We start from the raw sequence: 26,935 nt of genomic DNA, 5'->3' as shown, positions 1-26,935 counted from the left end.
CAGCCTCCACTGCCCTGAGGCTGCAGACCCGGAGGGTGCCCTGCGACCACTATGCTGAGCAGGGTCGCAATAGCAGAAAGGCCCTGGACAGAGTCGGAGAAATTTGCAGAACAAAATGCAAAATCATAAAAAGGCCAGGCTGCAGGGTCTAAGAGAGACCAAAGGAATGCTGGAGATGATGCCCCTCAGACATTATCCTTCACACCTGGAACTGCAGCCCGTCCCGGGATCACCTTTCAGGCAAACAAGAGACAAAGGCCCACAGAGTGAACCATCGCACGCATGAGGGGTGTGGCTTTTTGAGAAATTCATCACGGGAGAGGGAAAGTAGCAGCGTTTGACCAGAGCCAACGTTTGACCAGAGCTGGCAAGGGCAGGAAGGAAGGGGGACGGGTGGAAGCAGGGAGCCCGGGAGGAAGAGGGAGGAGAGCAGCCATGATGTGCTCTGCCGTATTGTCCCCCAAACATTATAACATGTCTAAACAACAACAACAACAAGGATTACCCTTCCAATTTATCCAACCTCCTCTCTGCAACTGCAAAGCAAAGGTGGTGAAATGATTCGCAGGGACGAGCATCAATGGGCAAACTGTGGGCTTCAGCATCCATTGTGGGTTCACTTAGCATCAGCAGTCAGCACCCTGGACGGACTGAACAGCACACACAAGTGCAAAGGCCACTGCGCCGTTCCGGGGGCCCTCACCTCCTGATGGCTGAGGCAGAAGGCATCCTTGCCCCAGTGCCTATACAGCTCCAGAATGCCGATCAAGTCTCCAATCGCAGTGACGATTGGCAAGCAAAGAACAGACTGGATCCGAGTCCCTGACTCCAGTCCAGTACCTCTGGGAAATCGTTCGTCCTAGGAAAACAGAAGGGTGCGCAGACAGTCAAAGAAGTGAGGCTCGTTTTGCTGAAACTCTGATTTACATCAGACACTGCCCAACGCTCAGAATCAATAAAGAACAATCCTTCCCTAATGAAGTACGAGTAGTGGTGTGGCCATCCTAAGGTTTGCTCAAGGAAATGCCCATCTTTAAGCAAAGGTACCCTGTTTATCGCACCTAAGGCTCCTGTGATGTTTCTTTATTCTTGATTGATAGACACACACACACACACACAGGAAGTATTCAGACCACCCATAGTCACCATTTCTCATAAGTGACAGTTGACTGGCAGTGTAAAGATTCCCTAAGTTGCCACAATCACTGGAGGTACGGCCGCCAGAGAAGATGAAGCCCCAGGAAAGCAATCCCGTTCCATCCTGCCGGGTGTAGAAGGCTATTAGAAACGGATTAGCGCTCTTGATGGATCAAGCACAAGACAAACACCTCTACTTGGCATTTATCGGCCTTTTGAAAATGTGCTCATATTAACAGAACGTTTTCTGGGCTTTGTTTTGCCTCAAAGGGAATCTTTTATAGCACAGCACCTACTATAAGCATCTATCCTAGCAACTCCCCCTGCCCCCCCTCCATCTTTCTTTTTCAGTAGTTTCCTGACTTCTTCAAGATAATGCAGATTAATTAGTCTCAGAACCAAAGCGGAAACTCAGGCATCATGACTCTGAGTTTGCACTTATTTTTGGAGAAAATGGCTGACTGCTACCCATTCATTTAAGATATCTGCTTCACTTAGCAACCTTTCCTCAGGATGCCCTCACGTGCCACGAAAGACCACCCCACTGAAACCCACAGCCTTCAAGTCAGTTCTGACCCCGCAGGGTTTTCATCTCTATGTAAGCTGACGGCCTCATCTCTCTCCCACGGAGCAGCTGGTGGCTTTGAACCACGGCCCCTGTGAATAGCAGTGGGAGGCAAATCCCACAGTGCCACCAGGGCCCCATGGGTCACAGCCCTGCCCAACCACAACCTTTGTCAGTTCCCTCCCACCCTGACTCAGAGCTCGGCTTGAGGAGCGGGCTGGTCAGAGGGAGGCTCCCAAACCCTGTGCCCATCTCCACTTCCTGTCTTGGCCCCCACCACCATGATGGCAGGCCAGTCTCACCAGAGGGCTGTGGGGAGCAGGGCAGATGGTCCCAACTCCAGCATCAGAGCTCACACAGCTCGTGAGGCCCTGTCAGGTCACCTTTGACACTCAGGGAATCCCGTGGCCTCTGATATCAACCACCCAGACTGGGGTGGGGTGGCACACAGTCACAGCTAAGTCACCCGTGTATATCCTGACATATATAGCCCTAGACAATCATCATCCGTTTACATGGCTGTGCACACATAGGCTGTCTACTTGGCACAGACTGGCAGCCCCTGAGCCAAACTGTAGTGGGTGTAAGAGAGCTGGGTATAAAAGTGAATTTGCTCAGACATCCATCTGTGGATCTCGATGCAGCAATGGCTTAAGCTGCCACGGGAGAATGACAAGTCAGCCTTTCTTCATAAGCACGTGTGCGAAAAGGTCAAGAGTCAAAGAGCCGCTGACCCCGAGGATGTCCTCTACCAGCAGGGTTTTCCTGGACTTGGCCACATACGCAGATACCGTGGTTCCCTGCGAGATGGGCCCGGCGGGCACGAGCCTCGGCTTCCCTTCCTTCACTCCGGGCGGCGTGAACACACAGAGGCTCTGGGAAGAGAGAGAGCGTGCTTTACACACACAGGCACACGCAGGCCAGCCGCGAACGAACACACACATCTGGATGTGGGGGTGGGGAGGCAGCCTGTGAGCTGCTCAGAAGGAAACACACAAACATGGGGAGGGGCTTGGTGACCCGCGATGCAACGACCACACCTGATGTCTGAGCCAGAAGAGCCCCCCACCCCCTCACACAAAGGGCAGGTCTGTGTGTGAAAGGAAAGTCTGGGTGCAGAAGAACCCATTAAAGGACCCTCCTGTCTGCTGACAGAGAAAGCAAATAAAATGGGGGTGGTGGGGGGAGAGGTGTGCACACTGTAACTGGACATGCCCAAAGGAGACAGCAGTCCCTGGAGAAGGACATCATGCTTGGTGAGGTGAAGGGTCAGCAAAAAAAATGAAAGCGGAAGACCCTCGACAAATGGACTGAGTGATCCCGGGGCTGCACCGTGGGCTCAAACACAGCACGTGTGATGATGGCGGAGGGCCAGGCGCTGTTCCCTCTGTCGAGTCAAGGGGCCGCTCCACTCAGAGGCACCCAGCACTCCAACATGTTCAAGACCCAGCCCCCGGGGGCCCCACCTTCACTACAGACTCGCTCGGGCTGCCCTGACATGACGACAGGTTAAGAATCCTCTCGGGGAAACGTGCTGTTCCTCTTGGGGTGGAAAAAGAAAAAGGCGGCATGTATGGGGGTTCCCTCCCCTTTCAGGCTTGTTCCAGGGGGAAAGTCTGAAGCTGTTTTGGAATAAATCTGGTGAGGCAATGAATAGCCGTTTCAAACCATGTTCTCAATAATAAGACTTACAAACCCCAGAGAAGCTTTTGGGGCACTTCATTTCAATATCGCTGACCCTGTTCGAAAAATCTTTAAGATTCAGGTAAATGCTCCCAAGACGGCCCTCCACTTTGCCCTCGAATCGTGTTGTGACTTCAGGGCTGAGGACCCATGGACACCGTATACATGAGACAGTCCTTTGGAACAAAATCACATTGCTAGCACAGTGAAAACCTGCAAGAGCCAGAACCTGGGTAAGGCAGAAACTGTTCAAAACTGCAAACATTTCCCACTCACAGAGGGGGAGGAGCGTATTGATACAGCACCCTGTCAGCGGTAGGGGGGGAGAGGGGGGCAGAACAAGGGCTTCCAGCTGTCACTTGTTATTGACTATGAGGGGGTTAGGCCACTCATTTTCTACAAGCAGTGGATTTTACCCTCTGTAAAGTGCAATAAGACTTTCTTCAAGCCAACTCTCATACCAAGGAAGGTGTGGGAGGGGCAAGAAGCAGGCCTTCAGCTCCTCCTGGTCTCCTGGAGGCTTCTTCTGGGAGGGAGAATCGAAAGTCTGACCATTTCTGCTCACATGCCTATCGACAGCAGTAGGGCCATGCCTCTGCCGTATTGTCTAGTAAGTACAATGGGTATGAAACGTATGTTACGGGGTTATTGTTATTTTCTTTAAAGATTAAGCTTAACATATTTAAATGGGAGACACACACCTTAGACCAAATAAAATAAAAATAAAACCCTACATATGAGAAATTAATTTGTGTGTGTGTGTGTGTGTGTGTGTGTGTGTGTGTGTGTGTGACACTCCAAATTCCTTGCCATTCAGTGGATGCCAACTCTGCAGGACAGGGCAGACATGCCCCTGCGGGATTCCGACGGTGTCGCTCTTTGCAGGAGTAGAAAGGCCTTTCTGCCTCGGAGTAACGGGTGGTTTCCACCTGCTGACCATGCCGTTAGCAGCCTAACAGGATAACTCTTTATGCCCCAGTGTTCCCAAAGGGCAAGGCATCGGTGTAACTGTGGAAGAATGACTGTGATCCCAAGCATGTCTGTCTCAGGTCCTTAGTCTTCCAGTGTGCCCTGCCTGTCAGCATCAGAACAAACATTCCCAGCACCCACTCTCCAGGAAGTCAACTATAAATGGGGAGCGGCCGTGGAAACAGGATCCCAGCACAGGAAGGAGAGATGAAGGAATCGCAAGAGAAATTTCAAAATACGATGGGATCTGTTTGGCCTGAAGGGTCAGAAGAGACCCTGAACTCTCACAGTTCACGTAAAAGAAAGCGGTGGGGTCAGGGGAGGGTCCTGAGCCACTGTGTTCTTCTCCCGCATGGGCTGATTGACTGGAAACGGGCTTACCTTAAACCCAGTGGTTTGGATAACGCTACAGCAGAGCCTCCTGTGGCAACAGGTGGAAGTACAGCGGTGGCAGGGCCTGAGGTTTGTGTCTGCCATGTTTGCTGGCTGCACTGCTGATTGGCTTGGTGATCTATTTCATACATCTTTGGTTTTTTGGATGACTTACACATCCAAAGGTTTCCATAGGCTTACTTTGACAAACTTTCCAGCTACGCTCCACCTTGAAATTCAATGATGATGAAGGACGCCATTGTTGGGCTGTGGTCTCAAAGGCAACCGTTGGGGTAGGTGAGACCTGGCTGGTGGGGTTTCCAAGGCTCCAACCCCAGAGCGGATGGCTGCAGTCTTTTCTCCCAGGCAGCAGCTGGTGGGGTTAAACTGTCAACCATTCTGCTCCGAGCTGCGAGCTTCAGCACTGTGTTTCCAAGGCTCCACTGAAGAGCTTCAACTTTTCTAGAGTTTTAAGTGATCACTTCATAGGAGGCTTCTACTGACTGATAAGACACAGGCCAGCAAATCCCGCACCAAGGCGGCACAGGAAAAATAAGTAGATTAGAAATGCCTCACTTGTTTCATCTTTTTAAAAAGATTTTTTTTAAAAGCACTCTCATGGAGGGGATGTCAACTCATAGCAAGATTATACCACCCCACCCCATCCGGAGTAGATTCCAAGTCCAAGTGAACTTACAGGACAGGGCAGACCTGCCCCCTGGGGGTGTTCTCAGACTGGACATCTTTCTGGGGCAGAAGCTGCAGCTTCCTCCCACGGAGCAGCTGGGGGTTCTAACTGCTGGCCCGGCGGCTGGCAGCCAGATGCTTCACATGATTCCCCACCAGGGTTCTATCAACTACTTGAAAGAATCTTTCAGGAACTTAAAGAATGGGAGAAAAAAAAAAAGAAAACTTTTTCCTTATGGATAATAAAAAATATAACATTACATAAATATTTGCCATAAGAATTCATTCATCAGTTTGAATTCAATTTCTATATTTTTTATGTTTTGGCACACACACACACACACACACACACACACACACACGGGTTTCACACTGGCTAAACATTCCATCAGTGGTGATGAGAGGACCCCAAACTCAGGAGGGAAGGGAACAAGAGGACCGATGGAGACTCCTGTTCCTCATCCATGCTCTCCTCCCCTCTCCTCTTCCTTAGCAGACAGACGCCTGCAGTTGCTTTGGGCTCGCAGGATGAGGGTTCCCAGGTGAAGACCCCCGCAGCACTGAGAGCACTGGGGAGGACCAAGGCCTGGTTTGAACTGTGTGTTGGGACAGGTTGCCTAGAGGAAGCAAATCCAGAGACCCTCATCTACGTAAAGAGAGAGCTTAATATCAAGAAGCAATTCTATCCCAAGCAAACATCCCAGCCAGTCCAACTCAAGCCCCAAATCTGACACCAGTCCACCTGTCCCTCCTCAGACTCAGGCAGCCGCATGCAGTGATGCAGAATGCAGGAAGTGCAGGACCGTGTGGATCCAATGGCGGTGGCCACATCACAGCGCTCTTGCAGGTAGCTCATCCACAGGAAGGTGAAGGCAGCGGGTGCGGGAGGTTCCAGGGCCCTCCGTATGAGAAGGCCATGCTCGCCAGAGGCACAATCAGGCTGTGACCCAATTAACAGGCTAGTCTCCCCGCCTGACACTTCCATTTGTCAAGCCGACATGTATTACAGGACACACCGGCTGCATGTCCTGGGTTGCGTTGTCCACATGGCTGGCCAGTAGTTTCTTTCGCAGACAGAAATCAAAGCCAAACTCATTGCCTCGAGTAGATTCCCACTCACAGAGACGCTAGGGGGACAGGGGACGTCCCCTTGTGGTCTCTGAGACCCTAGCTCATTACGGGAGTAGAAAGTCTCTCCCTTCTCCTGAGGAGTGCCTGGGGATTCCTAACTGCTGACCTGTGGTCATCAGCCCCGTGCAAACCCACTAAGCCACCCGGGCTCCTTGCAGACAGAGTAGTGGGCTTCACACCTCTAGGTCAGAGGTAGAACTTCATGCACAGTCGGGGTGGTGGCTGTTGTGAGGTGCCCTCAAGCCAGTTCCAACTCCCAGTGACCCAAGCACAACACAACACAACAAAATGCAACCCGTTCGCTTCTGGGCCACCCTCATACCGCTTTCCCCGCCTGAGCCCATGGTCACAGCCACTGTGTCCATCCATCTCATCGAGGGCCTACCCTTTTTGCTGTCCCTCCGATTTACCAAGCAGGACATCCTTCTGCAGGCACTGGTCTCTCTGGACAGCATAGCCAAAGCCTGTGAGACAAAGTCTCTCCATCCAAGGAGTACTCTGGCCGGACTTCTTCCAATATAGACCTGTGTGTCCAGTTAGCAGTCCTGGGAACTTTCCACAGTCCTCTCCAGCACCACAGTTCACACGCGCCCATTCTTCCTCAGGCGGGGAACTGGTAGTCAACTACCTGCAATTATCCACAGTCATGTCTCTCCCTCACTGTCTCAGCTGCCGCCTTCATCTTCCCCCCTCCAGCGTGGTCTGTTTCCAGGTGGGGGCGCTCTCCGTCCTGCATCCTGGCTCCCTGGGCTGTCACACACCTTGGGATCTGGGAGAGCCGGTCTTGGTTTTCCCATCGATGTTTCAAAATCCCCCAAGTTCATTTGTGTAAGATGTTCGTGGCGTGACTGTGGCCTGTCAATTCTGAAGGAATTTATCAAGGAGACGGGGATTTTGTTTGTTGTGGAATTTTGTGTTTCCGTGACAATGCGCGGCACCTGTTAGAGGCTGAACTTCAGAAACATACACAAAATAGTTTTAAGATGATCATTAGGGAAGTTCCCCACGCAGACACGAGGAGGCGCCAGAGAGTATGCAAATCGAGCCCTCCCAAGCCCTCCCAGAACAGCCAACGCTGTTTCCTGCTCCTGCAACTTGAACTACCAGGAGCTTGATGGACGCGGGCTCCAACACGAACCCGGTAAAACTCTCTAAAGCACACGTCTGTCCTAACCTGGCCTTGACATACGCAGCGCACCATCTTTTCAGGAGCCTAGGGTCCCTGGTGGTGCAGCGGTGAAGTGTTAGGCTGCGAACTGAAAGGTCAGCGGCTCACGCCCATCAGTCTCTCCTTCGGAGGAAGAAGTGGCCACCTGCTTCCCTCGGGAGTGACAGCCTTGGACACCCGCGGGCAAGTCTTCCTCTGTCCTACGAGGTCGCCAGGAATCCACATCGACTGGAGGCCGGTGGATGGGGTTGGGTTTATTGAAGATGGTTTATGCGCGCGCGCGCGCACACGCACACACACGCACGCGCGCACGCAGGCATGGGGTTTCAAAAGGTTCATTTCATCCCGTTTCTCCATAAAGTGCTTGGAGCCCTCTTGTCAGACGATGGCACCCTACCACCGGGGAAGCCAAATCACAGCCCAAATCATCCAACAACAGCAGGCCAAGCTCACGTCTCTCCTGCTTGGTGTCCTTCGCAGCAGAATCATCTGAGTCGACTGCCCTGGTTGTGGTTCCTGAAAGCTGAGCCTGATGGGCCCGTGGCCCCGGCGGTGTGCTGCTGCGTGGGAAGGACAGGGACGTGGAACCCAGAGGACCAGCCCTGAGTACAGGCCTTTGTTCCGGTCCAGCCTGACAGCCTGGACAGGGCTGGTGGCACAGCGCTGACCCCTTGGGCTGCTAACTGCAAGGTCTGTGGTTCTAAACCTCAGCCATTGCATGGTGGGAAAAAGATGTGGGCATTCTACTCCTGTAAAGAGTCACAGCCAGGGAACCCACAGGGGCAGTTCGACCCGGTCCTGTAGGGTCACTGGGATTCCGTGTCGGTATCGGCTCGCGGGCAGTGAATTGGGTTTTCTTTGGTTCGGTCGGCTTGGAGGAGGATCTAGCCATGCTAGATCACGCTTGCTTACAGAGCCCAAGTGGCCCACTGGCTAAAAGGCTCCACTGCTCACTGAGAGGTCATCGGTGCACACCTACTAGCCGCTCCACAGGAGAAAAGACCCACGGATCTGCTCCCATCAAAGGGTGCAGACTCGGAAGCCCCATGGGGCAGGTCTAGTCTGTCCTCTGGGGCCATGTGTTCGAATTGACCGGGCATCATCCAACAACAGCAGGCCAAGCTCACGTCATCATTGGAATGAACTGCAGAGGGTGGAGAAGGTTGTGGCGTCTCTTCCACCGACTCTCAGCACCCTCCTCTAATCCAGGCCCTGGTCCTCGTGGAACAACGACGAAAGAAGGCATGCCACGCTGCTCATCTCGAAGACAGCTAGTACCGAAGAGCCTCCTGGAGCTGGGCTGAGGCACCGTGGCCGCCACCACGGGCTCGAACATCACAACTGCGAGGACGGGGCAGGGAGGCCTGGCAGCATCGCCTGCTGTTGGACATGGGGGCAGGTCGCTCCAGTCAGGGACCACTGCACAGCTCCTAGCAACGCAGCCGCCGCCACCTCTGGGAACGAGCTGCCTGTGAGCGTATGGATGGATCGTGAAAGACCAAGCTCAGGGGTGTGCCATTCCCAGCCGCAACCCACACCTCACCAACGATGCCAGCCACACTGTCATTGTCACGGCAGGGTGCACGCTGCCTGTCACAGTGCATAGGTGACTAGGGGGCCAAGGAGCGGCCCATCAAAAATCATTCGAAGCCACAAAAATAATGACATTATTTTTGCCCAGCGCACGTTTCAAGACCCCCTTTGTGCTGTCGGGCGCTGCAGTGTGCTTTTCTGTGCTAGGGCCCCGTCTCAGCCACTGCGTCCTCTGCCTGGTCCAGCGAGCGAGGCCCTCCGAGCCCTGTTGCCACAGGAGCCCATGGCTGAATCTGCTGCCGGTGGGACCCACCCAGACCCCAAGCACAGGGAGGGCCATGGTCACATGCGAGATCTATGCTGCCAACACTGTGGATCTCGCTCACCCAATGGTGGTGGTGCTTTTTTTTTTTGATGGCGAGAGAGGTGTGTTTTACTCTCCAAATGCCCAGTCTTGAGCACAGGTTTGGAGATCCATCACCGGCAAATGTTAACAAAGGATTTGTTGAGTGGATGACCCGTGTGGTAACACATTGAAGCAGGCCGAAGTTGAAACCAGGGTTAGAAAGTTGAAGACTCCCACCAAAGTCAGGCAAGGGTTATCGAGTAAATCAGGACTCGGATGAGCTGACGGTTGCTGCTGGGGGCCACCAAGTCGGTTCTGACTCACAGACCCGATGTACAACAGAAGGAGACCGTCACTGTCCAGTCCTGCATCACACGCACTGTGTCTGAGCCAGTGGTGCCAGCCACTGTGTCCATCCACCTGGTGGCTGCTCTCAGAGAGGTGGGTCTCTCCTAAGAACGACCACTGTGATCCAGCTGCAGAACCAAATGCTTCAAAAATCAGAACTGCTGGTGAGGAAGTCTCCCTTCTCACTTTGTAGGCCGGACACCCCTTCCTTGCTTATCAGCCAGACAAGTTCCGAAGACTGGTTACGTTAAAAAAAAAAGTAAACCCACCGTCATTGAGGCAATTCCAACTCCTAGCGGCTCAAGATAGCATTTCTGAGCTTGCAAAGAATTGCAGAAGCAGACAGCTTCAGCTGCTCCCCGTGAGGGGCTGATGAGTTTGAACTACCAGGCTTTTGACGAGCACTCCAGCACCTGACCCACAGAGCAGAGAGATCAGAGAGCTGTGGGGAAATCGACGGCAGGAATGATCACGCCAGATCACAGGGTGGGAGATGACTACATCATTGCATGCTGCCCCCAAAACACCACTGTGTAACCGCCAAGACACATCACTACCCTGCTGACAAACCACTCAGACTCCTGTGCCAGCCTCACTGACACACACCTACCCTTCTTCACCCCAGTCACCATCACTCTCGCCTCACACCTGGCGATTGAAGACACCATCGCTTGGGACGGGCGTGCACGTGCTAGTCACCAACATGAGCGATCCACCTTTTTCAACACCTCAAACGAGTCTTGTGGCGCGGATGAGCCCAATGCGGTCTATCGTCTGATTTCCTGACTTCCACAGGACTGATGGTGGCGCCGAGGGAAAAAACAAATGAACAACAGCAACAAACCCTTGACAACATCCAGGTTTCCTCTTGGTGTGATGTCGTTGAGTGATCTGGTGGTGAGGATGGTATGACCTGCGCTGGTCAGAGCCTTTGATCTTCCTTGGAAGTGAGTCAGGCCCTCCTGGCATTCAGCAAGCTCAGTGGTGTCTTGCTTGTCGCAGGCTGCGGTTGAGCGTTCCTCCAATCTGGATGCATCCCGGTGGCATCTTGCTGTGCGCCTTTCCATCCAATCCATGCAGATGCCTGTTTATGTGCTCAGTATACAGTTTTCATAAGTGGGGGTAACGGGTCCAATCCTGATGCACAACTTCCGGGTCTGAAACCACAAGGCAGCTCCTGGTTCTGCTGGAACGACTGCCTCTAGGCCTAGGTTCTGGTTCTGCACAAGGGCATGCGGTGTCCCGGAATTCCCACTCTTCCCCATGGTGTCCAGAATGTGGCATGGTCTTCATGTTCAAGCTCGCAAATCGCCAGTAAAGCGTAAGTGCGCGTCTCTCTGGTATTCTCTGCTGTCAGCCAAGGCCTGTCTGCTGTCCGCAAAGACGGTCTTCCTTCCAGCTCTTCTTTGGAAGTCAGCTTGGGTCTTTGGCAGCACCGCACTCCTGCGACTGCGTTGGAGGGTCTGCAGCGAACACTGACTTGCATGTGGCAATAGTGATGTCGCTCGATACCTTCCACATTGTCTTGTCACTCTTCTTTCAGGTGGTCCTCTCTGTGAACACCTCCAGTTGGTCGGCCAGGTGACTGCCTTTCAAATGTCTTGGCATAGACTACTGCGTTTTTCCACTGCTGAATCAGTTTGTCGAAACACTTCAGTTGGTACCCAGTCCATTCCTGGAGCCTCGAGTGGGGCACTGATTTCTTCCTTCGAGACCACTGGCTCTTGATCATTTGCTACCTCCTGAAATGATTGGATACCAATCCATCCTTTTTTAATACAGCTACTCTGTGTATTCATTCTATCTTCTTTGGATGCGTCCAGGGCCGGTCGACTATTGTCCCACACAACCCTGCAATACTGCAACTTAGTGTTTGCATTCTCCTCAGTTGGTCCAGCCTGGGCAGCGCCCAGCGTGTCCTTCCTTTCTGGTTGTCTAACTCTTGGTCTCTGCGCATGACCTTAAAATGTTCTCCATTGTCTCTTTGAGTCCCTTTAAAACTATTCGGCTCAACTCTCCTATGCTGTCAACTCCTCCTTTGCTTTAGCTAGTCTGCGTTCAAGAGCAGGCTCAATGTCTCTTCTGATAGCCCCTTGGGCCTTTCCATTCTTTATTGCCTTTTTAATGAACTTCCCTTTTCTTCTTGTGTGGTATTCTTGGTTGCTGGTGTTATTTTTTTTTTTCTCTTGCTCAAAAACATGTTGCCCATTGTGTTCTTTTATTATTATTATTACTTATTAAAGACTTTTATTGGGGGTGCTTACATCTCTTATCACAATCCATACATTCCTCCATTGTTGCTGGTGTTCTTATTGCTAGGTGCCAGTGAGCCGGTTCTGACTCTGAGAAATCCCATGGACAATGGAATAAAGCACTGCCCATCCCCATGCCATCCACAAAACTGCTCTGTTGGAGCCTACTGTTCAAGCGACTGTGCCAGGACATGTCCTGCGGTGGTCTTCTTCTTTTTTCAGTTGGTCAACCATGATGACCTTTTCCAGGCTGGTCTCCCCTGACAGCCTGTCCAAAGGATGTGAGACAAATTCTCGCCATCTTTCTTCTGTCCGTACCTCTTCAAAGACACACTGGTTTGTTGTTCTGGCCATCCACGGTCCTCCCAAGTACTATTTGAGAATGCCACAATCCAAATGCACCAGCTCTTCAGTTTTCTGTCTTCACTGTCCAATGTTCACAGGCATACGCAGCATTGGAAATACTATCACTTGGGCCAGGTGCACCGTAGACCTGAAAGGGACATCGCTGCCTTTCAACACTTTCAACAAGTCTTATGCAGCAGACATGCCCAATGTGTACTTCGTTCTGTCTCTTGACTGCTGCGCTTCCGTGAGCACCGATTGTGGATGAAGTCCCTGGCATCTTGGTGTCTGCCCTCCGTCGGTCTTTCTAGTAGGATGTCACAATTACCCTGTCACCAACAACACTGCCCTTCAGAGGGGCTCTCCAAATGTCCGTTTTGATGACAAATGTTATGCCAGTCTCCTCCATCTTGTCACGTGTGCCCATGTAAACCGTATGCCTGTCTGATTCAACGTGGCGACTATCAGTCTGTATTAGGCTGGCTTGAATAGAGAAACAAATCCAGAGACACTCATATAAGTTTAAGGAATAGTTCTATATCAAGAAGTAATTACATATCACAAAAACTTTACAGCCCAATCCAACTCAACTCTGTAAGTCCAATACTAGTCCACAAGTCCCTCTTCAGACTCACGCAGCCACATGCAATGATGCAAACTGCAGGAAGATCCCAAGCTGCTGGGTGAAGTCTTCTGCATCCAATGGTGGTGGAAGCATCACAGAGCTCTGGCAGGTCCCAGAGAGGCTCGCCATCAGGAAGGTGGAGAGAGAGAGAGGACTGGGTCTCCAGAGAGCCATTTATCTGCATCTCACCTCCAAAGGAGGTCTTCAAGCTGCAACCTGATGGACAGGCTAAACTCCACTCATATCTTCTTTTTTTTTTTTTCACTCATGTCTTCTTACAGGTGTCATGTTGGCACCAAAAAAAACCAAAAAACACCCTAACAAGCACACATCCCATTTCAGCTCACTCATGGCCATGATATCAGTCTTCCTGTGTTCTATTTCATTTTTGACAACTTCCGGATTTCCCGGATTCAACACTTTTTACATTCCACATTCTGATTCTGGTGTTTGCATCTGGTTCCCATTTTGAGTCACACCCCGGCAGCAAATGAGGGCCCTGAAGGCTTTACTCTATCCACACATCGATAAAGTCAGCTCTTCTTAGTTTGACTTTGCTCCCTTCCAACTTGAGGGAGGGGGCGCATCGTCTAGCACTGTATCAATGCAGACAACATTCTGCTACTCTCTGTAACCGATCTTTCCCATAGATAGTCAGATCCTTCTTCCCAGTCTCTCGGAACATAGACACTCCACCAACACGTGTCCAATGATAATAGAGGTGACGTGGCTCCGGCATCAAAGCAACCTGCAAACCGTGACGACGGTCCTACAGAATGATTGACAGTGCCATGGTGGCATGTGACAATACCTCATAAGAATGTATCCAATGAATGTAAGCAGCATCCAGCTAGACTTTCAAGACCCCAAGTATCGTTCAGCAGAAAGCCATCCACAGTCTCAAATCTCAGTGCCTAACACGGAAGGAATGCACTGTAAATGTCTGCCATGCGAATGCAGTTGTACAATGTGTCCAGTTCTGCCCAGTCCTGTCAATACAATTGGCTCAGGGTATCATGTGAAATGACTTCCTCACTTGAACCCTGTGCACGCAGGACCTCATCGGGACAGCCTCATTTTTGCCCCCCAGACCCCCAGGGTTCCGCCTTTGACAGGGTGCTGTCTTACCATTTTCTCTAGTGCTGCTTTTGGTGGAAAACACCTGCGTTTTCCTACCTTCCTTCTGCCTCCCACAGGTTCTGGCCTTCATAGGCTTTGCCTCACCTGCCCTTTGACACCACAACAAAAACCAAGTGCCAGTTAATTGAACATCTTGTCTTATTTTAAATGCCTGTACATGCGCCTTTGGCTGGTGGGCTGTGCTCTGAGGAAATTAAACTGGGAACCCAGGCTCCCCTCTCTGACGTCAGACCTGGAAACGCACTGCCACTGAGTCAGTGCTGACTCACAGCAACTCACAGTGGGGTTCCAAGACTAAAGCTGTGGGTGGGTGTAGAAGGCCCTGTCTTTCTCCCACGGGGCTGCGGGTGGTTTCAAGCTGCACGCCCTGTGGATTGGAGTCCAGCGTGTAACCACTACAGCACCAGGGCTCCTGAGGATCATGTCCTAGAAAGGACACCCAAAGAGCTCGAAGCTCTGAGTGGCTCTGAGCCAAGAACACGGAGCTCAAGGGTCTGCACGTGGGAATCCCACGTGTCTTCCGCATCATCTTCGGACGCCTTGGAACTTGCTCAGAGCATGCTCAACTTCTGTCCCCTTGTGACCCTTCCACAGGTTCAGTGTAGGAAGGGGCTCTGAATCTCCACTGTGGACACCCATCCCTGGTCGCTGAAATCCTGTTGGACCCAACAGAAAAGTCCACAGTCTTGGTAATCCCAAGACAAAGACAAAGGGATCGGAGCGTCGTAGGCCTGCCCACCGACACACAGGTGAAGTGTGCTGGGTGGTCACGACAAAATGTGGGGACACAAGACAAAATGCCTTTAAAGCCCTCAGGGATGACACGTCTCCCCAATCGCTGCGAGCAGAGATCGTCCCTTCTGAAGCACGTACATTTTCTTATCTAGAGCACCAAAATCTAAGTTTAGATACTTACATTATTGCACTCTCCAAGGAAATACAGTGCAAATCCATCAGCTTTTGTGGCTGCCAAAGTAATAAAAAAAAAAAAAAAGGAAGAAACTAATCTCAATGGGAGAAGATACCGTGCATGCAATCTCTAAGACGAGTCCTCGGACACGCGTGTCTTTGGAAGGCATGGGTTCACACGGTCCTGGGCCAGGCAGCAAACAGACAAGATCAGTCCCATCAGCGCGACATTTCCACACAGCCCTCCTTGGGGAGTCCAAGCCCCATTGCATCAGCAGCCAATGGATTAGTGAACAACCCATCTTTTAAAGACTGGAGACTTGCCTTCAGTCTCTAAAGTATGAAACATGTCAAAGGGGCCTTTCCTATTTAAGAACCCACAGAAACACCAACTAGAACATGTAATGTATACCGTTCCATATCCTCACTGAGAGAAAAGGATGGAAGGCATCTGACATTGCTTCCAGGTTGCCTGGAAGGTAATCATGGTGGCAATTCACAGATTAAGTCTTAGGGGGATTCTCTGATTTTAAAACCTTGCTGGTGGCCTTTTTAAGGGGTGTCCTGTTTATGGGGCCATGGTGTACCAGAATGTACCGGACACATTCCTAGTCATCTTTTGCGTCCTTGGTAAGATGGACAGTCTTTCTCTGCTATAGCTCCCTCATCAGTAAAACCATGATGTTAACAGTCCCTACTCAGAGAGTTGCAATGGGAAGAAGTGAGTTAATTACATGTCATGTGTGTAGAAACTGTGTTTGCCAAAGAGCCGAGTATGTATTTAACTTACTGGCATTTGTGACATGAGTACCTTCAATTTTTTTTTAGCGATCAAATTGCCATAGCAGATATGCGTCTAAAGCACGGTTTTTATTGCTTTCCTCTCTCTTTTGCAATGAGGGTTTTCTGCATTTCGTGTTATTGTCATTGCTGCTTTCTGCTTTATTGCTGTGTGCCTTTGTTTTCTTTGTCTTCTTGTCAACCTAGAGTGTCAGCAACTAGGTCAGCAAGTCCTGCGGTTACAACAGGGGAAGTTGAGGGGACAGGAGATGCTGAGAACTGTGGACCAGGAGGAAGAAATGTTCCCAAGCAGTGGGGCAATGACTGCAGAGCCTTCATGGATGTATTTGAGCCACTCATGTGCGTGATGTGGGAACGCTATGTCAATAAACTGGTTAGAGAAACGGTGCCTTAGTGGATCACCGTCCTCTAACATAACTTGCCCCTCATCAATTCACAATAGCTATCATTCATGTTGAACCTATTGTCTAGGGCTATCATCTCACCAACTACATTTAGTGAATGTCTTTGTAAACATGTGGTTCTGTCCAATAAAACTAGACTTTTAAAAGAAGGCAGGTACTGGTTAGATTCTACACCTGCATCATGCAGAGATATTTGGGATTAGGGCATTTAGGAATGTTGGGGTTGACTCCCTCAGCCAGCATCACAAAGACACAGTCTCTCTCTCATGGGAATTGAGCCACAGCAGTCAACAGATCACATGCACTTGCCAGGCTTTACCGTGGGGTACAAGAACCTTTGCTTGACTTGTTGCACTAAAAGGGACACGGGGCATCGCTTACCTATTTTGATGATGGTACTCAGCTCATAGAGGAGCAGCTGGTTGTCCCCTCCTGCATCCAACCGCTGTTCTATGTAGCTGTTGAGTTCATACACAACTCCCTGCATGTTCGTATCTTGGTACTTTGAATACAAAACAAGAGGAAGGCACGTGGTTAAGTATAATCAAGTGCAATACAATAAAAAACCACTTCGTTTACGAAGGATACCATCAATACGTATGAATGTATGCACTGGCAGCGCATTACAGCTTTATCGAGCATGGTTTAAGTATGAGAGCCTGTGGCAGGAAACAAATGGACGGAATCTTAGAATGCCTGCCAGTTATTGGCACAGGAGCCGTCAGTGCAGCATCCATCGATGCAATGGAAGTGGGTGCTGGTGACGAACACTGAAAGGACTGGCGTGCCACAGGAAGGACAGCCAGGATGCTCCTTGGATGGGGAGACTGTCCCCAGTGCCTTGGGTGTGTTATAAGGAGAGCCCAGTCCCTGGAAAAGGAGAGCATGCTGGGTAAAGTAGAAGGGCAGGGGAAAGAGGAGGACCCTTAAGGCAATGGGCTGACACAGTGGCAAGAGCAATGGGCTCAAACAAAGGACGGGTTGGGAGGACTGGCACAGTCGGGCCTGAGTGCCCTTCTGTTAGACATTTTGAGTTGGAACCAACTCAACAGCCTGTAACAACAACCGCGTGTATCTCCAAACACCAAAACTCTGCACATGACAAGTCAGCTTGATGGACGGTACCCGGGTAACTTGATCGAGAGGGACAGCACAAACGTCTGCTAACAGACTGAAACGCCGGAAGGTGCTGCAGAGACAACAGGACCCATCACAAGGGGGAAGGCTGAGCTGCTCAGTGAGTCACTGCCATCCATTTGTCTCTGCTACTCCCTCCCAGATGCGAGGCTCAGCGCTACCCAGAGAGCCTGGGCCACAGCTGCAGCATGAGGGTGAGGGCTGCTGCTCTGGGCTTGCTCATGCTTCAGTGAGAACATCAGGGAGTAGGTGTGTGAAGAAGGAACAAGCTAGGTCTTCACTACCTCCCTAGTTCAAAACAACCATCCTGTCTTTTCTGAATCCCTGAAACAGCCTCTTCTAGCCCATCTCCCCAAACAAGCCCTCCTCCCTCTAGCTATTCTCCAAGCAACCCAAAATGGCAAACCCACCAAACAATAAACATAGACATTTCTAAAACAAAAGGAGATCTGGTCACTCGCCTCCTTCCTTCCCTCCCTCCCTCTCCAGTCCACAGGGATCCATACAAGTTCAAACTGACAGGACTGACAGCACAGGACAATGACACTTGTTGGTTTTTCCCCTATTATTTTATACTGTGTATCGTACAAATAAAATAATTGTGATATATAGCTATATAAAACAGTTATTTTATTGTGAATTAGGTGGGGGGAGGGTATCGTACAAATAAAATAATTCTGAAATATCTATCTATAGAACAGTTATTTTATTGTGAATAGGTGAGGGGAGGGTCTATGGTAGTTATTTAATTTCACATCAGCTTGAAGATAGGTAAAAGTGCAGGGTGGTATTCGACCCGTCAACCAGGTCAGAGCCTGTTGGTGCTTCCTTGTGGGCGTGGCCTTCTCATAAGGAGGTCCCTGGGAACCTCCCTCTCTTCCTGCCTCACCTTCCTGCTGGCTGACCCTGGTTGCTGCCAGAGCCCTGCAGATGCGTCCACTGTCATTGGATCCACAAGACTTTGCAGCCTGTGGTCTTCCTGCATGCTGCATCATTGCATGTGGCTGCGTGAGTCTGAAGAGGGACTTGTGGACTAGAATTGGACTTAGGACTTGCGTTGGACTGAGCTGGGATGTTTGCTTGATATAAAGCTGTTCCTTATACATATGTGAGTGTTGCTGGATTTGTTTCTATAGTGAACCTGGCAGGTTCAGATCATCAGTTTTGTATTGAGTAGTTTAAACTGCTTATCAAACCAAACCCCCATTAGCTGCTTCTCCCCCCACCTTTGATTCCTCTCTTCTTTCTCTCTGATAACTACCTTCTGCCCTCACCCATGCCAACCTTCTGGTCTACCGTTTCATACGGGGACTCCATGTCCCCTTGGGCATGGAGTCTTCCTCTTGTTGCTGCCTTCCTTGGTGACCGTGGTCTCAGACAATATTTGTCCTTTAGTGATTGACTGATTTCACAGAACCCCTGAAAACCTGGCTCCACAAAGCCGTGGCCCCAGGGCAGGGGCAAATGCGGTCCAACTTGAAGCTGTAAACTACGTCAAGCTCCAACCAGCGAACCCCACTATGCTTCCCCTGGGATGCAGGACGTCCTGCATCACCATGACTCGTGTGAGGACATGTGGGGTGGAGTTATAGACCCAAGGGACAAGCCTTATCCAACCACAGGGGCCATTGTGACCCGAGAGGACAGAGGCAAGAAGTGGAACCGTATTAACCTTTGGCTCAGTGAGCAACTGGCCCACCAGTCTCGCTAAGAGGCGGCTAACTCATGTGTGCCGACTTGCTAACGGGGGCTCCAGGAATGACTAGACTGGAAGACCAGTTAGACCATTTGTTCTGAAGCCAGTTCAAGAGGGCTGGGGGGAAATCGGGGAGGCTTATGGCCCCAATCAACCCTGAAATTCCATGAGGCAGCTCTGACATCCCTGGGAGGCCAATAGAATGCAAGGGGGCTTCAATGAGTTCATGGTAAAACGGAGTTAAAGGGTAGCGATGGTTCTCTGGAAGGTCTGAAGTCCCTCATCCTTGAGAAAAGAGAGGTCACTCTGAAGGGTCCACGACTTCCCAGTGTTCAGGAACCGCTCCCAGCTTTCTTCAGCCCCAAATTCAGCATCTGGACACTATTTTGGATTCATTTTCTGTTCACTGTTCCTTAGATGTTTTCTTTAAAAAAAAACACAATTTTCTTTGTGTCCTTTGACACATAATTTCTAACTTACAAAAACCATCAAGAATCTCTCTGACTTCCCTTCCCACATTCACCTCCAATGAATTTGGGCTGATATGTTGCATGAACTACCTCCTGGAGACCTCCCTTCCTTCCCCCTATTAGTCAGTCTATGTGTACACACACACACACACACACACACACACACACACACACACACACACCAGGATGTTTTTTCCTGAATATTCAAGAGGCAGTCAGGGTGCCAACCCAAAAACCAAACTCACTGCCATCGAGTCAATTCTGACTCATCGTGAATGTCCAGGGCAGGGTAGAACCACCCCCTGAGGTTTCAGGACTATAACTCTTTATGGGAGCAGAGAGCCTCGTCCTTCTCCCAGGGAGCAGCTGGTGGTATCAAACCACTGACCTTGCAATTAGCAGCCCAACGAGTTGCCATTAGGCCACCAGGGCTCCTAGTCAGGGTGGCTGTCTACCTCTAAGTGCTCCGTGTGCCTTTCCTGGAAAACTGGCATCCCCAGACATCACAGCATGGTGATCGTCCTCTGAACTGTTAGCATTGCCACAGCAATATTCAGCTCATTAAAACCCCACCTTCAGATGCCATCCATGGCCCCAACAATGCCCCTGGGAGGTTTGTGATTGTCCCTTGGCCCGGGTTCAAGTCCCTGATCACCTATGACATTGAGCGGCCCTGCGCTTCATGATCCTTCCATCCAGAGAATTTCTCCAGCCTTTCTCTGATTTCCTGAACTTGATATTTTTAAAGAAATGGGCAGCTAGCTTTGGGGTTTTTTTTTTTCAGATGTTTCCTCAAGGGGCTACTCAGGATGTATTTTAAACAGCAGCCTGCTGAACGGATGACATTAGATCATCATCCCACCCTCCGGCCATCTCCTGGGGAGATGTTCTTTCCACTGCCCCCCATTCATTCACGGGGGCACGGGCTCACTAGATCGTGCTTCAAACACGGAGTTGCAGGCCGTCAGGGGGTGAAGTGAATTGCTTGCTGTGGCTCTTCTAGCCTCAGTCTTCGTAACCCCCTCCAAATGACTGGAGGGAAGTGTGCAAATTAGCAAGGAAAATTGTCACCTTGCAATGCCTTCGTGGGGCCATTCCACCAGGTCTAAAAAAGGAGCCACCTCAGGGGCAGAGAGAGAATCCCGAGACTAGCCAGCAAGGAGAGCCACCAGCAGCGCACATGTGAGATCCCTGCTTGAAGCGGTGGGGGCAGCAGAAGCACCAGAGGCTGAGGCACTGAGACCAGGAGACAGAGCAGAGGAGCAGCATGGAGACCACAGGGCAGTGCACTGGCCAAGCCTCCTGGGCCAAGGAAAGAGGCAAAGGTCAAGGAAATGCGGTGGAGAGGTTAAGGACCAAAGAGAGACAAGCCTGTCAGCATGGCTGGCAAGATGTGCTATGGACAACCTGACTGTCTCCTTAACACACAGTCATTTCTCAGCCTCCCTGATAACACCCAAAATTGTGAATGACGCCATGGGCTTGCTAATGGTCATTGTAAGGAATGAGCAAACCCACCAGAGAAGCAGAGCCTTGTGGGAGGGGCAGTTGGTGCTAGAATAGGATAGTCTACAGCCACCCCACCCTGAACGGCCGATCCGTCCAGAATAGGATAAAGAAGGACTGAGGGTAGAGATCATGTCTGATCTCTGCCTCACGGGAACCATCCGTGAGCAGCTGTGGAGTAGGATTCTCCTTCTCCTTGGTGTAGCCCCACCTGTCCCCCCATCATCCACCCTGTGATGTACTTTGATGCTCAAACTCTTTCAGATCTGGCTAGAGGCCATACTTTATGATGGGAATTTTCCTCTAGGATTTCCACAAAACCAAGCGCAAATGTCTGAGGCTATTTAAAGCGATTCATTAAGGAAAATGTCAACTGTGGTTGCAGGTGGCGTGTGGGAGTCTTCATTCAGGTGGGCTGGTTTCCCATCTGGGGGAGAAATCGGTTCGGGGGCTCCTCGATTTTTAAAATGTAAAGTTCAAGGCTGCACTTTACCGAGCTGGGGCATTAACCAATCTGCCCGTTTCTTCGGCCTCAAAAGCATACAGGCATTTTGATAGCTGACCGTCTAGGACAGCGATTCTCTCCAGATACACGTGCATGAGCATCATTTTGAAGTGCCCATAGCCTACTTCTTCCCAGCCAAATCCTAAGGAGAGGCACTCACTCATCCTGAGGGACAGTGGCCGACTGCTCACCACGACAAAGACTCTGCTGCTAGGTCTGCCTGGTGGCTGTCTCTCTTCCAAGCCCACGGCACCTTCCTCCAGGGTCAGGGTCTCTTTTCAAACCGACCCTCTCTCACAGGAATGGAGTACCCAGAAAGCAACATAAGCCCAAGCTAAACCCAAAGTCCATCATTCAAACCCACCGGACACTTCTTGGGAGAAAGAGAAAGCTGTCTGTCCTGTAAAGATTTACACCTTCAGAAACTCTGTACGGGGCCACTGTGAGTCAGAAGCAGCAGCGGTGGAGAGACCTGGCATTGGATAAGGCACTGGGTAAGCCTACAGGCGAGGCATGGCATGGGTAAGCCTACAGCACAAGACCTTGACGAAGAAAGCTCCTCAGATAATTGCCCACAGGACAATTTGCCACCTGCCATTTCCCTTCTTTCTCAAACTCTCCATGATCACAACAAAACCGCTTTTTCAGAGCCTAGGAATGACCCCCGTACTGCCAGTCCCAAATCAATGCTGAACCTTCCATCAACCATGACCTCTGCATTAACCACCTGTGATAGGTAGGTTTATTGTGCCCACCTGGCCACTAGGAACATGTGGGATTAATCAGGTCAGAGTTTGATCGGAGGGCAGAGACAAGGGCTCTGCACAGCCTGCCCCCTCTCTCTTGCTCTCTATTGATCAGACCAGGGTGCGGCTGCTTTAGCTAGTTCTCTGCCTCCACTTGTGAGCTACATGCCTTGGGACAAGCCAACCTGGTGGGTTCTGTCTCTAGAGCTTGAGGTTCCTTCGAGACCTGCCTTGCCATGCTGCTGGTGTGTACATCACTTGAGTTTGAGGCTGATGGATCCTGTCGCCTTGCATTGCTAGAGTTCTATATCCCATCCTGGCCTGCTTTGCTAAGCTTCTGAGCTGCTGACTGTTGGTGACCCGCCCTGCTGTTTGCTGCCTGTGGGCGAACTGCCTGTATTGCTCGAGGGAAGACTCAGCTGTATGCTTCCTTGACCTTGGACCCCGCAGCCCTCATGAGTTGAAGAATGTTCCAGTGTATTCCAGTATATTAACTGTTCCATGGAAGTGAGTTGAACTGAGCCCTCTGTACTGCTGTGTGGACTAATTAGCTGTTATATCCCTTCGTGCTGCATAAACCTATCCAGATAGAGAGAGAGATATCCTGGTTTTGTTGGTCTAGAGAACCCTGCCTAACACACCACCGCAAATCAAGGCCAAGTCTTCCATCAACCATGGCTTCTGCTCTGTCAAACTCGGACCAATGCTCAGTATTCATTCTCCCTGGCCTCTTTGCACCCTTTGGCCTGGTGGATAACTGGCTCATACTGGGGGTCCTTTCTTTACCATGCTCCTCTGGTTTTCCTCTGCACTTGCTGGATCCTCCTCCGTCTTCACAAGCTCCCCCTCCAATCTCTGGCTTCACATGCTATTCCCTGGCTGGTCGTGGCAGCTTCTTCTCTGCTCTTTTGGCACCACATGAAGCCCTCATGGTGTTATGCTCAGAAAGGGCAGTGGTTCAAACCCACCAGCAGGTCCTCAGGGGGAAGATGAGGCAATCCACTTCTGTAAAGATCCATGTTCTTGGAAAACACCAAACATTGCACTCTGTCCTACAGGGTCCTTGTGGATTGAATTGGGAATTGCCTGGCGTGCAGTGGATTTGGGTGAGGGTCATTTTACCTAGCCTCAGGAATGTATATCACCATCTGCATGCTGTTGGCTCTTCCATCACCCATGTTACTAGGAATTCTTAAATCCCTATCTCTCACCCAGACTAGGATCCTAAACATGACACATGTACCAGCCTGTGGTTGTTGCTATGTGTCAGAGTTGGTCCCAACTCAGAGTGACCATGTGGACAACAACACAAAGCCTTGCGAGTCCTACCCTGTCTCTAACAGTTGCTGTTACATGAGAGCCCATTGCTGTCCCTACTGTGTCAGTCCATCTTGTTGAAGACCTTCCTCTTTGGTTGCCAACCTCCTGCTTTAAAAGCACGGTGTCCTTTTCCAGGGACTAGTCTCTCCTGACAACATGCCCAGTGTATACGAGACACAATCTTACCGTCCTTGCTTCTAGAGAGCATTCTGGCTGCACTTCTTCCAATGCACATTTGATTGATCTCCCCATGGTATGTTTCTGACACCGTAATTCCACTGCCTCAATTCTGCAGTCAGCGTCCTTAGTCCCTGTCCAACTTCCATGTGCACGTGAGAAAATTAAAAATACAATGGCCTTACTCCTCAGTGTGGCATCCTGGCCCTTCGACACCTTAAAGGGGTCCTTGTCCAGCAGACGTGCCCGGCGCAATATGTTGTTATTTCTTAACTGCTGCGTCGATGGGCACGGACTCTTGGTCTGAGCAAAACACAACCCTCTTCTGAAGCCAGCCTGCCATTCCAGCGGCTCCAGGTCGATCCACTGCTGCAACCGCTGTTGAAGGATCTTCAGCAGAGCTTCGCTTCCTTACACGGGTCTCCAGGTTTGATTATGCCCACACTCTGCTGGGTCACCTTCCAGAGGGATCTCTCCCAGGTGACTGGCCAGGCAGCTGCCGTCTACGTTTCTTGGCCTAAACCAATGAGTGCTTCCAGTGCTTTTTGAAACATTTCCATTGGTTTCTGTGCATTCCCGGGACCTTGTTTTTCGCTGATTCCCTCAGTGCAGCCTGGAAGTCTTCCTTCAGGACCGTTAGTCAGCTCATTGTGGACCAGTTCCTTTGGGAACAGCGTTTCTTCCCTTGTGTTCTGAGGCTTCTCGCACCGTCCGCTAGTTTGCCCACGGACTCCCTCAAGGACAACTCGAGTCCCGACGGTTTTTCTTCGGCTCGTCCAGCTGGCGGGAGCTCAGTGTGCTCTTCCTTTGGCACCTTCGAACGCCAGTCATTCAGCATTCCACTGCCTGTCACTCTGTCCTTGAGCTGCCCTTGGGAAGGTTTGATTCTGCCCTTTAACCTCATCCTTTCTTCCAGTCACTGTAGTTAGTCTCTGTTTGAGAGCAAGTTTCGGAGTCTTTGCTGACATCCACTTCAGTCTTTTCTTTTATCAACCTACTCACCCTCGCATCTCCACTAAACAACAACAAAGCATGGTGATTGGTTGTCCATGAGTGGTCCCAATGCACAGGCGCTCAGGTGAGCACAGGAGGATGAGCTGCTCTTCAGGGCTTTCCAGGGGCTTGAGCCTGTCTGAGCAGAGGGCGCCAGTCAGTGGGTTCAAACCTTCAACCCTTCCGCTACTCGTCTAGCACTGAGCCACTTGCACCAACTCAGACGGCCTTAGAAATCTGTTGTTGTTGTTGTTGTTGTTGATGTTAGGTGCCATCAAGTCAGTCCAACCCACAAGAGGAGGAAACACTGCCCGGCCCTGCGCCATCTTCACCGTGGTCCTGTGCTAAGCCCACTGTTGCAGCCACCGTGTGTCCATCCAACTTGTTGAGAGCCTTCCTCTCTTCTGCTGTCTTAAAGATAACCCATCCAAGCCCAGGGTGTGATGAAGGGCCTGAACTCACCTCTGTTGCTCTAGCCAAACAATCGTTCTCTACGGAGAACAGTCACGCCCGTGAGGTGCCTTAGAATAACCAACTGTTTTAAGATCGGCGGCACTTACTCAAGAACAAAGTTCAGAGGGTTAGGAAGGAAGGAGGACGGGACCCAGAGTCCCGGGGAGGAGGAGGGGTAAGGGATGGAGCACAGAGGGGATGGCAGCAGATGCCTTGAAACAAAATGTGTAGGAATCCTGGCATGTACAAAGCCAATGGTCTGCTCTGTAAACGTTCACCCGAGTCGTAAGAAAATGGTAAAGGAAACAATACATGTACATCTATATCCCATCCAAAATGGACGACCCCGGTAGCGACATACACAGAGACCACCCAAATCTGCCCCTCTCCAAGTTCTCCCACCCAAGTAATGGTGACCTGTCTCTTCAGTTGCTCCAGCAAACACCCAATGGCATCCTCTCCCCACCACATAGCAGCAGAGCCAGCCGGAAGTTCTTGATAATGCTGCCCTCAGGATACACCTAGAATTCAAGCTCTGTGCTGCAGGCAATATGTACTCAGAATCAATGTGCATGCCTCCCTCCGGGACTGCACTCCGGCCAAGACCACAGCCATCTCTCACCGCGGTGGAAGCACAAGGCATCAACTTGCCACCCCCTTGGCAATGGAATCTTATCCTTTTAAAGCTCTGCTGAGTTTATTTGATGATATCCAACCCAAGATTTCTGGATCTCTTTGCAACCCATAAAATCTGTCTTGGGAGAAGTACAGCCAGAATGCTCCTTAAAAGAATGCCTCACGTGCGTTGGATGTGATATCAGGAGAGATCAGTCCCAGGAGAAGGCTAGCATGCTTCCTAAAGTGGATGGGGCAACAAAAAAGAAGAAGATGCCTGACAAGATGAGCTGACACAATGGCTGCAGCAGCGGGCTCCAAGGTGACAATGACTGTGAGGTGGCCCAGGACCTAACAATTTTTCATCCTATTGTGCATAATAGACCAACTTGACAGTGCCTAGCAACAACAACGTACGCATATTGGTATTTCTTGAACCGAACTGCGGATCTGCTTAAGGAAATAAGCTTTGCATTATTAATGAGGTCAATAGTTTAAATTGTGTCCCATTCATTTCTTACTTCCTCTTCCCATCTGCTTTCTCAGATTTTGTCTGTTGATGGTGAGCTGTTTAATTTAGTTTTGTTTTTTTAGTGTATATTTTGGTTTTCTAGTAAATGAATGTAAGAATATAATTCTCATCCTGTTTTGGCTGCCTTCCCTTAGGTTTGGCCGGTTTCCTTCCCATTTTGCATTAAAGTCGCAGGAAGATACTTTCCAAGAGGCTGCCCAGAAAAATGATGGTAGAATAGGAATTGAACCCTAATGGGTTTACCAAGGTACAGGCCAAACCATAGCTCCAAACCGGCTGCCACTGAGGCCATGCCGAGCCCCAGAGACCCTCCATAAGGGTTCCCACGGGAGCAGACAGTATCTTCGTTCTTCCTCGGAGCAGGGGGGAC

The 26,935-nt window shown here is 50.7% G+C and overlaps 1 protein-coding gene across 1 annotated transcript in view; it reads right to left on the bottom strand.

Moving 5' to 3' along the window:
• Positions 1–26,935, bottom strand: part of PDE10A (phosphodiesterase 10A) — a 422,142-nt gene that overhangs the window by 54,716 nt on the left and 340,491 nt on the right. Inside the window, exons 5-8 of the mRNA XM_030886876.2 lie at positions 16,797–16,917; positions 15,218–15,267; positions 2,437–2,577; positions 704–859 (exon numbers count right to left, since the gene is read on the bottom strand). Coding sequence (XP_030742736.2) covers positions 704–859; positions 2,437–2,577; positions 15,218–15,267; positions 16,797–16,917 — 468 coding nt within the window. The remainder of the gene's footprint in view (positions 1–703; positions 860–2,436; positions 2,578–15,217; positions 15,268–16,796; positions 16,918–26,935) is intronic.

This window comes from Echinops telfairi, unplaced genomic scaffold (assembly GCF_000313985.2).
Source record: "Echinops telfairi isolate 266 unplaced genomic scaffold, ASM31398v2 ScPeMD7_3533;HRSCAF=4204_0, whole genome shotgun sequence".
In the NCBI taxonomy this organism is placed as follows: Eukaryota; Metazoa; Chordata; class Mammalia; order Afrosoricida; family Tenrecidae; genus Echinops; species Echinops telfairi.
Note: the sequence above shows the minus strand (reverse complement) of the source record. Positions and strands in the feature narration are given on the sequence as shown.